We start from the raw sequence: 15609 nt of genomic DNA on the forward strand, positions 1-15609 counted from the left end.
GAGGAGGAGGAGGAAGAGGAGGAGGAAAAGTTGTTGTTCTAAAGCCTTTAAACCACTTTATTTCAGACAAGGAAGATCCAATAAACAAGTCAGAAGTTGTTGTGCAGTTCCCTTGCAGTGATCGATTCAAGCCATCTTATGTACACAGGTAATTTGAAGGACAGCTTAAATTTAAAGATGTCCCTTGCCTACCTTTGATACCAACCCTCATCTAGAAAGTCTTTATAGAAAACTAAGTTTAAATCCAATTTATTCCATGTAAGCATTGTAAATCTGAGTAACTAAATATACTTTGTGTAGACACCTACCCACCCATAACTGAGAACTAGCTCTCCCATTCACCAGCCCATTTGTGTTTCTGAACAGTTTTGGTCTGACTCCCAACTATATCGTTTTTGTGGAGACTCCAGTCAAAATTAACCTTTTCAAGTTTCTTTCTTCGTGGAGTCTTTGGGGAGCCAACTACATGGACTGTTTCGAATCCAATGAAAGCATGGGGGTATGTCTGATTCATTTGTTACACTGTGATTCTAAGGAAAGTGTTTTATAATTTTCCCCTTAAATTTATCAAAACATTTCCTTACTTTTCCAGGTTTGGCTTCATGTTGCTGATAAAAAAAGAAAAAAATATTTCAATAACAAATATAGGACTTCCCCTTTCAATCTCTTCCATCATATCAATACCTATGAAGACAATGGATTTCTGATTGTGGATCTCTGTTGCTGGAAAGGGTAAAAAATTATGTTGAAAAAAAGTCCCATCTCCAATTTCTTCTGGAAACAAAGTGCCTTAATAAATATGCAAGTCTTTGTTGTTAAGAGCGAATCACATATAAAAAGGGAAGTGGTATGAAATAGCAAAATGTATAATGATAGTGACCAGAGAGTTTAGAAAATCAGAGGCAGACTAACCATCAGAACTAGAGTTAACACTGAAAACCAACTTGATCTGAACCAGGCCTAAAAATGGAAACTTCTTGAGGTCTGTAAAGTGCCTTGAATCCTCCCTCATTCTGAATAATAGAAACAGAAATGCTATTCTCAGTCTAGTCATTAAAAATACATTGACTCCTAAAGACACAGAGTGGAGACAATAGGACAGAACAAAGAGTATGTAAAGCTGATGTTACTCATATCCATGAGGTAAGTCTTTTTATTTTCCCTCACTGAGTAGGAGGAAATGACTCTGACATTATTTCTGTCAATAACAGTCTGGGTTGTGGGCTAAGGAACAATCAGATATATGTGCTTTCAAAGACATGAATCACCTCTAAAATTGGTTTGCTGTGGTGATGCATGCCTTAAATCCCAACATTTGGGAGGAAGAGGCAGGAAGATCTTAAGTTCAAGGTCAGCCTATACTACATTAAACCCTTTTTTATTATTTGCAATTGTGTTCATGTTTGACTTCTTGTTTTCACAGGTTTGAATTTGTTTATAATTACTTATATTTAGCCAATTTACGTGAGAATTGGGAAGAAGTAAAAAGAAATGCTATGAAGGCTCCTCAGCCTGAAGTCAGGAGATATGTACTTCCTTTGACAATTGACAAGGTAACTTTCTATACATGAGTGTTTCAACTCACTTGGAAACTGTACTGTTGATACATATAATCCTGAAATTTCAGATCTAAGAGAAGTTTTTAAATACCATAATTAAACCTCTTATTTTACAAATGAGGAAACTGAAGCTCAAAAGAATGGTGTGATTTAGAAAGGGTGACTTCCACAGAGCCAAGATGATACGTAATTTTCTTGATTTCAAATTCTGTGTCCTTTTTATTCATAAAATCCCTTTAAAAGCATCCTTCCTTAATAACTACAGACCCAGTGATCCCCAGCCTCCTTTGATAGTTGTACAAATATCCTCAATAACTTCAAATTCTGGAAAAATAAAAGATCAGAAAGCCGGTCCTCAAGCCATTGGCATAGGAAATTTTTTTTCTATAAATCTGAAAATGACATTAGACAAAAAAATTAATACTATTAGATAGTTAGTGGAGGAGTTTATAATATTCCTCTGAAGATTTGGTAACTGAAATAAATGCAGTAGGTACACCGGTAAGAGAAATAGCATTCAAAATTATTAATATATAAATAAGAACCCTAAAAATTATGAATCTCAAAGTTGAAGCTTAAATACTCTTTTGATAAAGTAAATATGGACACTATAGAGGAGGAGTGATTGTCAAAGGAAACTAATAACCTGGATAGTGGATGGTGTTTGAAAAAGAAGGTCCTTGGCCCCAGGTGTAATATGTAAGTGTAATATTTGATATAAGTGTAATATTCCTTTGGAAATTAATGATTGGAAGGTAACCATGAGGCTCCCCAACTAGATAATGTGACTAGGACAAAAGCCACTCTGATCCTGATGTTACCAATCTATAAAATACAGTAGGAATCTACACCACAGTGGATATCCACTACCATTAAGAAATTATGCCTTTTAAAGAGGACTTTGTGATTGAAAATAACAGCAGATATAGAATCAGGAAACCTGGTTCTCATGAATATTTCGAAGGTTAGCTTTATGGGCCCCACACAACTGTCTCTTTGTCTCTACATTTTTGTCTTTTCAGTGTTCCAGAATAACATCAGCAATATCCAGAATTTTTAGTGAAATAGAAGTACTAGTCAAAACCAAGGAAAACATATTTTCCCATGTAAACACATGAATACCCATTTTTTCTGTCTATATGCTACCTGCTTGGACAAAGGGTGTTGAAGCAGATACATTGAACTAAAGACTTAAATCAGAGGCAGTTGAAAGCAAACATAGCTTAGAACTTGATCCTTTTGCCTTTAAGCATATCTGCAAACTGATAAAGAATAATAGTTGAGTGAAATTGGGCTCCTTGGGAGGGGGGAAGAACTTCTGCTAAGACAAAGAGTTGTATTTAAGGGAAAAATAAAAAAGCAAATGGGATTTAACATAGAAGTATAACAAAATCCTTGGGATGCTTTATTGAAAGCAGAGGAGAGGTGGTAGTTTGTAAGAACAGCTGGAAAGAATGATTGGAGTGAAAGAGATTATAAATGGGCTTTCTTTACCAGACTCTAAGTAACATATAATTGGTAAGAGATTATTGAGGAAGTTTAAGTGTGTATGGTGTGTGTGTACAACATGGGTCCCTCTGGAAATGGCATAGAGAACATATTGGGCAATAGAGAATCTAAAGCTAAACTCTCTTTTAGAATATAAATGCTCTTCTGCAATTTCAGTGCTCTTTAAATCCCATTTACTCCATGCTGTATCTGTGCCTTTTATATTGCAATGTGACCTATTAGTGCAATATTAAAAGTGATAATTTTTCCTTTATCCTGGCTAGCATTCAAATAAATGAGACAGGGACTATAAGATTTATTTAATCAAGCTTTATGACACAATAACTGAGCAGTATTAATCTATTTCAATCCTCTAAACGAAACTGGATACCTTACAACCAAAATACCAGAGGTACTTGCATTTCAGTATTGATATGGCTCTCCCTGTCCAGATCTGTTCCCATGGTATCTCCTGATCCCTCCTCTCATGGCAAATCCTCCCTTACTCTCTCCCTTTCCCCTAGCTGGGATTAGCAGTACAGAACTACTCTCACCTCTGCTCACCTATTGGCTGATCAACTTTTATTGACAAATCAGAGAATAAATGGGGAGCAATGTTTATATAACACTGAGACCAGAGATTTTTAGTATAAACATTACAATGTCATGTCTGGATTGCACCCAGATTTGGGGGCAGAGAAACCAGCATTTGAATAATACAAGAATACTATTTATATAATGTACAATAACATGATGCCCACAGCTGCCTGCCCTGCTATCATTCCTACTATAAATTTCCTTCCATTGCACATAACAGTTAATATCCTTTATGACCTAGAAATACTCACTTTCCTCTCTCACTCAAGTCATTTTACATGGTCAACAATTATGAAAAACATCCGTGTAGATAATCATTCTTTATCAAACTTATCAAAATTACACTGTAGTTCAATTAGATTATCTATCTTCTCTATATTTGTACCTTTTTCATCTAAATTTAAATGTTGCAAACATACAATCATGTTAGTTGGTACAATTTTAAATGTCTGACCACAAATCTTACTGCTTCATTTCCTAACTTCATATATTATCTTACTTTGTTAGTTAAATATTCCAGATCTTCCTCTCCTCACTATTATACCTCCCACTTTTAGAGCTTCATATGTAATGATGGTGATGATTTCTCTTCATCTGAAATGAAATGAAAGTAATCAGAAAAGAATCAAAGATTCCTTCTGTCTAGTATACCACTCATCTTGAATATCTATCTTCCTAAGCAAAGCTAATCTTTCTCATCCTTGCAGTTGATACATTGGTCTAGCAATTTCCTCCTTTCCTTTGTCCCTTCCAGATCTTCCTTCCTTAGAAAACCAAGTTCTTTCAACTCATTTTGTCTTAACAAGCTACCACTACATATTTTTCTTTTGCTGAAAGACTCTATAACTCAGTCAATGGCTCCTATAGTATATTTTTGTGTCCTCATTGCTTCGACAGTTTATTTTAAAGTAGCCTGAATAATATCTCTTCTTGCTTCTGAATCTCAAGGTTCAAGTTATCAACCACTACCACCAATTTTCAATATAATAAAAAGCAACAAAACTTGAAACTGCACCCAATCAAAAACTGTACCACCTATAATAGTTTTAACCATTGTGAGACAATACCAGCCTTTAATTATTCATATCAGACAACATGGTGCTGGGCTTGCTATCTCTCTCACTTCCAAACACTATTCACCAGGAAACTCTCAACTCCATCTCCTCTGTCTCACTGATTGCAGTGCTACCAATCCAACTAGAATCATTTTCTCTGGATTGGACTACTATAAAACAAATTAGTTTTACTGAATCTAATCTTGCATTTTTTTTCCTTCAATCCCCAAAACAAATACCCAAGTGCAGATTCAACTGAGCAGAGTGATTTCTTTAAGAATAAATCACAGTGTCTTCTTTGCCTACTCAAAATCCTTATATAGTTTTTCCTTATTTATCCACAGTGAAAGCCCAGGTCTTCACTATAACCCATGTGCTTTACACAATCTAAGTCCATTAGCTCTCCACAAAGTTCTGTACTTTACTGCCACAGTTATCCTTGGTACTCCTGGAACATACTTGGTGCCATTCTCCTAGATTAGGACAGCTTTTTCCCTCCCTGCCTGAGTGCATTGCAGGTTTCCTCGTCTAAGAATTTCGTATCAAATGCCACTTTTACAAAGAGACTTACTCTGACCCCATGTTAAAATTTCAACTCATAAACTACTCATTCTTTGAATCCCTTTACTATTCTATTTTTATTTCTATATTCATGGTACACTGTACATTTTATTAAGTATATTTGCTAATCTCCAAATAGAACATAAGCTTCACTGACCCTCAATAATAAGAGAGTATAAAATATGATCCAGAAATATTTTCCCACTGTTTTTATGCAACCATCTAAAGTTTGTGTGTGTGTGTGTGTGTGTGTGTGTGTGTGTGTGTGTGTATGTGTACCATTACATGTAGATGAGAGGAGATAAATGCCTTTTTAGAAATCTGGTCTAGTAGGGTTTTTTGTTTGACAATATAATTATATGTCATTTTTATATATCCTAGCTGGAAAATAATAAATACTTTATCCTCAGGCAGCTGACAGCTGTTCTTCAGAAACTATAATTTAAAAAAAAAAAAGGACTGATTTTCATAGGGTCCTTCCTCAAACCCTTAACTTTTGTCTGAGAACAGCTTCATCTCACTGATGAATAAATTGAGTCACTAAGATCCTCTGTGACTTCCCCATGGGTATGGGTTCCTAACTCAGCTGCTGGCCAAGCAGGCAGTTTGTTAAGACTGGGATGGAGGCACACCCTAGCTCTGTGACTTTGGCATAGTGTTTCATCTGAGGCTAAATTTCCTCATGTGTAAAGTGGGAGAAAGACAGGACTTACCTGTTGTGATAACCAAATGAATATGATCTATACCAAATGGATTGCACAGTGCTTGGCATCTAAATAAAAAGTGCTGCTACTGTTCATTAATACTGTCATAGTGATGTTGTATCAGTGTTCTGTGTTCAGGTGGTATATAAAAGGAATTGTCAGACAGAAACCGGCTAGTTGGCTGTTTTGCCAGTCCTCTTTGATTGCATGTGTTGGGTGTGATTATGATAACTCTGTGTGTGATGTCAACACTTTCTTATTGCCTTTCCTTCATGTTCCCACTCCTGTTTTCCTTTTGACTGAATTTCCTTTTACCATTGTATGTGTAGAGCTGTAGTCAGGTCTGAGCTGACATTTCCTCCACTGCTCTCTTCCCTGCTCTTCCCCAACATGGAGCCATATATTCAGAGTCTTCAGAAACTCTGAATGGATAGAAGCAGGAAGCCATCTCCATACTTCTAGGCTGTGGCTTGAGACCCACAGTTTGGCTTTCTCTGGTTTAGGTTCTAGTCTTACCAGGGAATCAAAACTTCAACTTTTCACTGTCGTAAAGACACTCTTCCAACCACACCAGTTCATTCACAAGTATAAGTATGCTAAACATGCTAAGTAGTTTTATTACTATTACTCCCTGGACAGTCTATTTCTTCCTGAATTTTAAAGTCCTGTTCTAATTTTTATCTGAAGTTAAATTTCAACTTCAGGTTGTTCTCAGTTTTTGTCTTTTTCTGACTCCTTAAAACAGACAGAAACTTTTCTCCACCTACTTGACATTGACATTTTCTCTACCTTGTATTATGAGCCCACTGTAATGTCCTGTCCTTCCTACCCACAGGTAAGTGTCACCTATGTTCTTGTCTATCCTACAGTATAACAAAATCCCTTGATTATAATGCCTTCATGTTGTTTCTTAAATCACACACACACACACACACACACACACACACACACACACACACTATATGGGCCATTTCAACCCTTTTTATAGCTGTTTCCCTAACACCTAATATAACCCAGAATCTCCAGGAGGTACTCAATGAGTGCTTGTGAAGTAATCAGATGACCAAGATGCTTTCAGTCATGCCAATTGCATTTGTAATGCTGAATTTGTAGACAATTGGAGAATCTCTAAATATCCTTTCCCCTCCTAGTACCTAGCATGGTGCCTAGTACACAGTTAGTGATTAAACAACTGACTTGCCTGACTGATTGGCTGCATGAAAAAATAGACTTTTAGGACAGGACAATGTCACATGCCACCTATTCTGAAGTATAAGACCATTATCAAGGAATTTAAGCTAATCAATATGGTTGTCACATTAAAGACAGACATTTAACCCTGAACAATATGTTTCCAACAGGTTACTTGTAATCTACCAGTATGCCATCTGAGATACTTACAAGGCCAGTAAAGTAGCTAGTCTCCTTGTCTGGTTGTTGTTGTTGTTGTTGTTGTTGTTCCTTACCTGGTGACCTCTGAAAAGAGGAGGAAAAGTTTGGGAAGTCTGAATTTACAGATACTTGAATTTCTTTCCCTTCTCACTGTGGTCTCTATTATCTTCTTTCTTAGGTTGACACAGGCAGAAATTTAGTCACACTCCCCCATACAACTGCCACAGCCATTCTGTGCAGTGATGAGACCATATGGCTGGAACCTGAGGTTCTCTTTTCAGGGCCTCGTCAAGGTAAGATGATCTAGTAAAAAAAAGCTGAGAAGGGAATCAATGGTCTACTTAAAGATATTGAATTTTCTTCTACCTGTGTTCTGTTTTAAAGCCTTTGAATTTCCTCAAATCAATTACCAGAAATTTGGGGGGAAACCTTATACTTATGCATACGGACTTGGGTTGAATCACTTTGTTCCAGACAAGGTAATAAAGCATCTTACTAACATCCGATAGATCTTTGAGTCATATGCTAGTCAAGTAAATCACCTCATTAATTATCCAATTGCTTTTTCTTGGTCATAAGCAGCTCTGTAAGCTGAACGTCAAAACTAAAGAAATCTGGATGTGGCAAGAGCCAGATTCTTACCCATCTGAACCCATCTTTGTTTCTCAACCAGATGCTCTGGAAGAAGATGATGGTAATGGAAGCAATGAGTGTGTCTAGATTTTGCTTTATATTGAAATTCAGTGTGTTCTCTATTAGGAAAGGGGTTGGGCTGATTTTTTACTAACTTTCAAATGGTGGTTCTTAAACTGAATGGAATTGCACCAGAATTGAATTTCTGTGGTCAGGTCTTGTAGATCACTACTAGAAAAAACAAAATGCAACCAACCAAAACAAAAACAAAAACAAAAACAAAACACCACAGTAAAACACCTTCTGCAGAATAGTGAAGCTCTGAATGGAAGGGATAAGAAAGGGCATAACAACAAGAATGCTAATCGCCTTTCTTCAGCAAAATATATTTCTAAATAAGCAGATTGAGTTCTAAGAAAGGAAATAAAATATTCTAGCAGATCAATGAATGTGCATGTCTGGGACTCTAGTGCTCATTTGTTTGTTTCAGTAAGTTGAGGCTAAGCAAGAACCAGAGACATAGCATATAGTAAAGCAACTGTATTACATAGTAGCAGTCTTAACTAAGCATTGTTGTTAGGAAGCCTAGAAAGCTAGATCAGCAGTTAAGAGTACTGCCTGCTCTTGTTGAAGACAGGGTTCAACTCCCAGCACCCACATTATAGCTCACAACCAGCTGTAGCTTCAGCCTCAGGTGATTCAGAGCCTTCTTCTGGCCTCTGTGGACACCAGACATATATATGGTACACTGGCACTTATTCAGACAAAATAACCATACACATAAAAATAATAAAAGAATATAAAAACATTAATGCAAGGACAGGAGAATGTATTATATTCTGTAGGGTTAAAGTTTTAAAATATGGGAAAACATAGAAGAATATAAATAATTTTTGTGGCCATTTTTAATAAGTGGTTTTATATTCACACCACTCATTGAAAAGTATAAAAGCTAGGTTTTCATTATGTTTGAAAGAAGTAAACTTACATATGTCTTGAAATTTATAGTTATAACACACTCTTCTGCTTTAAAAGTTTTAAAGTGTACATTTTTATTAATTATAACTTATATTAAAGATAAGAATATAGATCTGCTCCCTTAGTCAACATTGATGAGTTAGTACTTTGATCTGGTTGTTGTAATAAGAAACTGTGCATGCCTTTAATCCCAGCACTTGGGAGGCAGAGGCAGGCAGATTTCTGAGTTCGAGGCCAGCCTGGTCTACACAGTGAGTTCCAGGACAGCCAGAGCTACACAGAAAAACTCTGTCTCGAAAAAAAAAAAAGAAAAAAAAAAAAAAAAGAACCAGAATCACAATAAGTCACATGGTTTTCTATGTGACTTATTTCTATGTGATTTTTATTTCTTAATGTAATAGTACCTTACTACCTATATAATTTCAATGTCAGATAATCTTAAAACCTGACTTTAAAATCTCAAAACTGCCTTAATTAACAGGTGTGGTTCTGAGTGTGGTGGTAAGCCCTGGGGCAGGACAAAAGCCTGCATATCTCCTGGTTCTGAATGCCAAAGACTTGAGTGAAATTGCCAGGGCTGAAGTGGAGACTAATATCCCTGTGACCTTCCATGGACTGTTCAAAAGATCATGAACATATTCCAGGTCTGCAAAAATGGCTCTGTAAGTAGTCACTTACTGTCAGGCCTGAAAACCTGAGTTCAATCTCTATGATCCACATCATGAAAGGACAGAACTTACTCCTGGAAATTGTCCTTTCACCTCTACACACACATTACAGGACACATATACATATATAATGCATAAATGTAATTTTTTATTTAAAAATACAAAAAATCATCAACAATATTCTAGCAAGACATGTTTCTAATGGCAAAACCAAGACCAGCTACCTCCAAATCTATAATTAAATACTGTTTATTTTAGGGACTGGAGAGATGGCTCAGCAGTACAACACTGACTGCCCTTCTACAGATCCTGAGTTCATTTCCCAATGATCACCTGGTGACTCACTTCCATCTGAAATGGAATCTGATGCCCTCTTCTGGTGTGTCTGAAGACAGCTACAGTGTACTCATATATGTATATGATAAATAAATCTTTAAAAAAACAGAAAGAGAAAAAAATTCTGTTTATTTCATCCTCCTGTCCATAATGATTTTAAGTCAAAGATGTACTCAATTTTTGCAGTGTTTTTCAGAAATTTCTGAGTTGGACAAGTGGTTCCTTTAAAAATTAAGTGATTATTTATATGGTGATACTTTCTCTGTGATATAAAAATAAATTAAAAATTATTTTAAACACTTAGTAATCAAATAGGAAAGAAATGTAGACTTTGCAAAGTTGCCTTTTTTCATGATGGAGCATCTTTTGGGTATATATGCCCAGGACTTGTATAGCTGGGTCATCAGGTAATACTATGTCCAATTTTCTGAGGAAGTGTCAGAATGATTTCCAACTTGCAATCCCACCAGCACTGGAGGAGTGTTCTTCTTTCTCTACATGTTCGCCAGCATCTGCTGTGACCTGAGATTTTGATCTTAGCCATTCTGACTGGTGTGAGGTGGAAGCTCAGGGTTCTTTTGGTATGTGTTTCCCTGATGACTAAGGACGTTGAAGATTTCTTTAGGTTTTTCTCCACCATTCAAGTTTCCTCAGTTGAGAATTCTCTGCTTAGCCCTTTTCCCCATTTTAAATAGGGTTATTTTGGGTCTCTAGAGTCTAACTTTGTGGGTTCTTTGTGTATATTGAATAATAGCCCTCTATCAGATGTAGGATTGATAAAGACCTTTTCCCAATCTGCTGTTTGCTATTTTGTTCTATTGACAGTGTTCTTTGCTTTACAGCTTTGCAATTTTATGAGGTCCCATTTGTCAATTCTTGATCTTAGAGCATAAGCCATTGGTGTTCTGTTCAGGAAAATTTCCCCTGTGCCCATGTGTTCAAGAATTTTCCTTACTTTCTCTTCCATTTGTTTCACTGTATCTGTTTTATGTTGAGGTCCTTGATCTACTTGGACTTGAGCTTTGTACAGGGAGGGATCAATTTGCATTCTTCTACATGTTGGCCCCAGTTGAACAAGCCCCATTTGTTGAAAATGCTGTCTTTTTTCCACTGGATGGTTTTAGCTCCTTTGTCAAAGACCAAGTGACTATAGGTGTGTGGGTTCATTTCTGGGTCTTCAATTCCATCCCATTGCTCTATCTTTCTGTCACTGTACCAATACCATGCAGTTTTTATGACTATTTCTCTGTAGTACAGCTTGAGGTCAGGCATGGTGAGTCCCCAAGAAGTTCTTTTATGGTTGAGAATAGTTTTCACTACCCTGGGTTTTTTGTTATTCCAAATGAATTTGCAGATTGTTCTTTTTACAATATGAAGAATTGAGTTGGAATTTTGAGAGGATCACATTGAATCTATAGATTGCATTCAGAAAGATGGCTATTTTTACTACCTTAATCCTGCTAATCCATGAGCATGGGAGAACTTTACATAATCTGAAATCTTAAATTTCTTTCCTCAGGGACTTGAAGTTCTTGTCATACAGATCTTTCACTTGTCTGGTTAGAGTCACACCATTCTATTTTATATTATTTATTACTATTGTGAAGGATGTCGTTTCCCTAATTTCTTCCTCAGCCTGTTTATCCTCTGAGTAGAGGAAGGCTACTGATTTGTTTGAGTTAATTTTATATCCAATCACTTTGCTGAAGTTGTTTATCAGGTTTAGGAGTTCTCTGGTGGAATTTTTGGAGTCACTTAAGAATACTATCATATCATCTGCAAATAATGATATTTTGACTTCTTCCTTTCCAATTTGTATCCTTTTGACCTCCTTTTGTTGTCCAATTGCTCTGGCTAGGACTTCAAGTACTATATTGAATGTGTAGGGAGAGAGTAGGCAGCCTTGTCTAGTCCCTGATTTTAGTGGGATTGCTACAAGTTTCTCTCCATCTAGTTTGATGGTGGCTACTGGTTTGCTGTATATTGCTTTTACTATGTTTAGGTATGGGCTTTGAATTCCTGATCTTTCCAAGACTTTTAACATGAAGGGGTGTTGAATTTTGTCAAATGCTTTTTAGGCATCTAATGAGATAATCATGTTTTTTTCTTTGAGTTTGTTTATGTAGTGGATTACGTTGATGGGTTTCGGTATATTGAACCATCCTTGCATCCCTGAGATGAAGCCTACTTGATCATGGTGAATGATCATTTTGATGTGTCTTTGGATTCGGTTTGAGAGAATTATATAGAGTATTTTTGCATCAATGTTCATAAGGGAAATTGGTCTGAAATTATCTTTCTTTGCTGGGTCTTTGTGTGGTTTAGGTATAAGCATAACTGTGGCTTCATAGAATGAACTGTGTAGTGTTCCTTCTGTTTCTATTTTGTGGAATAATTTGAAGAGTATTGGTATTTGGTCTGCTTCAAAGGTCTGATAGAATTCTGCACTAAACCCATCTGGTCCTGGGCTTTTTGTTGTTGTTGTTGTTGGGAGAATGTTAATGACTGCTTCTATTTCTTTAGGGGTTATAAAACTGTTTAGATGGTTTATTTGATCCTTATTTAATTTTGCTACCTTGTATCTGTCAATAGAAAATTGTCTATTTTAATCCAGATTTTCCAGCTTTGTTGAGTATAGGCTTTTGTAGTAGGATCTGATTATTATTTTTTATTTTCCTCAATTTTTACCGATATGTCTTCCTTTTCATTTCTCGATTTGTTACTTTGGATACTGTCTCTTTGCCCTCTGGTTAGTCTAGCTAAGGGTTTATCTATCTTGTTGATTTTTTCAAAGAACCAGCTCCTGATTTTGTTGATTCTTTGTATAGTTCTTTTTGTTTCTAACTTGGTTGATTTCAGCCCTGAGTTTGATTATTTCCTGCAGAATAATTCTGTTGGGTGTATTTGCTACTCTTTGTTCTAGAGCTTTCAGGTATGCTGTCAAGCTGCTCATGTATGCTCTCTCCCATTTCTTTTTGGAGGCACTTAGAGTTATGAGTTATCCTCTTACCACTGCTTTCATTGTGTCCCATAAGTTTTGGTATATTCTGCCTTCATTTTCATAAATTCTAAAAAATCTTTTTTCTTTCTTTATTTCTTCCTTTACCAAGTTATCATTGAGTAGAGCATTGTTCACCTTCCATGTGTATGTGGGCTTCCTGTTGTTTTTGTTGTTATTGAAGACCAGCCTTAGTCTGTGATGATCTGATTATGGGATTATTTCAATCTTCTTGTATCTGTTGAGGCCTGTTTTATGACAGATTATATGGGTAATTTTGGAGAAGTTACCATGAGGTGCTGAGAAGATATATTCCTTTGTTTTAGGATAAAATGTTCTAAAGATATCTGTTAAGTCCATTTGGTTCATAACTTCTGGTAGTTTCACTGTGTCTCTGTTTAGTTTCTGTTTTCATGATCTGTTCATTGGTGAGAGTGAGGTATTGAAGTCTCCCATTATTATTATGGGAGGTTCAATGTGCACCTTGAGGTTTAGCAAAGTTTCTTTTATGAATGTGGTTGCCGTAGCATTTGGGGCATGGATGTTCAGAATTGAGAGCACATCTTCGTAGATGTTTCCTTTGATGAGTATGAAATGTACTTCCTCATCTTTTTGATAACTTTTGGTTAAAAGTTGACTTTATTTGATATTAAAATGACTGCTCCAGATTGTTTCTTTGGACCATTTTCTTGAAAGATATTTTTCCAGCCTTTTACTCTGAGGTAATATCTGTCTTTGTCACTGAGGTGCATTTCCTGTATGCAGCAAAATGCTGGGTCCTGTATCCAGTTGGTTAGTCTATGTCTTTATATTGAGTAATTGAGTCCATTGATGTTAAGAGATATTGAAAATCATTGATTGTTGCTTCCTGTTATTTTTGTTGTTAGAAGTGGAATTATGTTTGTATAACTACCTTATTTTGTGTTTGTTAAAAGAAGATTAATTGCTTGCTTTTTCTTCCTCATGTTGGAGTTTTCCATCTATTATCCTTTGTAAGGCTGGATTTGTGGAAAGATATTGTGTAAATTTGGTTTTGTCATGGAATATCTTGGTTTCACCATCTATGATAATTGAGAGATTTGCTGGGTATAGTAGCCTGGGCTGGCATTTGTGCACTCTTAGGGTCTGTATGACATCTGCTCAGGATCTTCTAGCTTTCATAGTCTCTGGTGAGAAGTGTGGTGTAATTCTGCTAGGTCTGCCTTCATATGTTACTTGACCTTTTTCCCTTACATATTTAATATTCTTTCTTTGTTTTGTGCATTTGGTGTTTTTATTATTATGTGATGGGAGGAATTTCTTTTCTAGTCCAATCTATTTGGAGTTTTGTAGGCTTCTTGTATGTTTATGGGCATCTCTTTCTTTAGGTTGGGAAGTTTTCTTATATAATTTTGTTGAAGATGTTTACTGGCCCTTTGAGCTGGGAATCTTCACTCTCTTCTATTCCTATTATCCTTAGCTTTGGTCTTTTCATTGTGTCCTGGATTTCCTGAATGTTTTAGGTTAGGAGCTTTTTGCATTTTGTATTTTCTTTGACTGCTGTGTCAATGTTTTCTATGGTATCTTCTGCACCTGAGATTTTCTCTTCTATCTCTTGTATTCTGTTGGTGATGCTTGTGTCTATGACTCCTGATCTCTTTCCCAGGTTTAGTATCTCCAGGGTTGTCTTTGTGATTTCTTTGTTTCTATTTTCATTTTTAGATCCTGAATGGTTTTGTTCAATTCCTTCACCTATTTGGTTGTGTTCTCCTGTATTTCTTTATGGGATTTATCTCTTTCTTCTTTAAGGGCTTCTACCTATTTACCTGTGTTCTCCTGTATTTCTTTAAGGGAGTTATTTATGTCCTTTTTAAGTCCTCTATCATCATCATGGGATATGATTTTAAATCAGAATCTTGCTTTTCAGGTGCATTGGGAAAGCCAGGGGTTGCCATGGTGGGAGAACTGGGCTCTGATGATGCCAGGTAGCCTTGGTTTCTGTTGATTATGTTCTTGGGCTTGCCCCTTTGCCATCTGGTTATATCTGATGTTAACTGGTTTTGCTGTCTCTGACTGGAGCTTGTTTCTCCTATGAGCCTGTAAGCCTGTGTAATTAGGTCTGTCAGCACTCTTGCGATCTTTGGTGTGTTAGAGCTCCTGGTAGACCTGATCTCTCTGGGATGGACTGGGGTCCTGATTGCTGTGGCACAGGGTCAGTCACAGGCACAGATGGAAGCTAGAATGATCCTGTCCTAGGCTGCTCTGCAGTTCCTGGGCCATGTGGACTTCGGACAGGTCCCACTTGGGCTCAGTTTTGGGGCAGCAGTGGTGGTCTCACCTGTGATTTTTGCTATGGTAGCACTCCTGAAACACCTGCTTTCTCTGGACAGGACTGGGGTCCAGATAGCTGTGGCACAGGATCAGGCCCAGGCTCAGATAAAAAACAGATTGTGGCTCCTTTTTATTTTAACGATTTGAGAGAAGAGAACCTACACTGGCTATACTGATGTGTTTGTGTTTGGGGTTTTGTACATGTAAGTGCACACACTTGGAGACATGAAGAGAGCTCTGGACCCCCTGGAGCTAGGGTAGCAGGCAGCTCTTGAAGAACAGTCAGTGCCCTTCAGAACTCTGCTCTCTCTTACATCCTAATTGTCCTAA

At 36.7% G+C, this 15609-nt stretch overlaps 1 protein-coding gene across 2 annotated transcripts in view; it reads left to right on the top strand.

Moving 5' to 3' along the window:
• The window catches only part of Rpe65 (retinoid isomerohydrolase RPE65), an 18531-nt gene extending 8454 nt beyond the window's left edge, over positions 1-10077 (top strand). Inside the window, exons 7-15 of one of the 2 annotated variants that reach the window (XM_021196440.1) lie at positions 67-148; positions 367-499; positions 593-732; positions 1424-1553; positions 7535-7649; positions 7741-7835; positions 7939-8050; positions 9449-9611; positions 9903-10077. In XM_021196440.1, the coding sequence (XP_021052099.1) occupies positions 67-148; positions 367-499; positions 593-732; positions 1424-1553; positions 7535-7649; positions 7741-7835; positions 7939-8050; positions 9449-9600 (959 nt within the window). In that variant the 3' untranslated portion in view covers positions 9601-9611; positions 9903-10077. Of the gene's footprint in view, positions 1-66; positions 149-366; positions 500-592; positions 733-1423; positions 1554-7534; positions 7650-7740; positions 7836-7938; positions 8051-9448; positions 9612-9821; positions 9834-9902 lie in introns of those variants that run through there. The other variant, XM_021196441.1, reaches the window with a different exon arrangement.
• Positions 10078-15609: the final 5532 nt, after the last annotated feature.

Source organism: Mus pahari, chromosome 4, assembly GCF_900095145.1.
Source record: "Mus pahari chromosome 4, PAHARI_EIJ_v1.1, whole genome shotgun sequence".
NCBI lineage: Eukaryota > Metazoa > Chordata > Mammalia > Rodentia > Muridae > Mus > Mus pahari.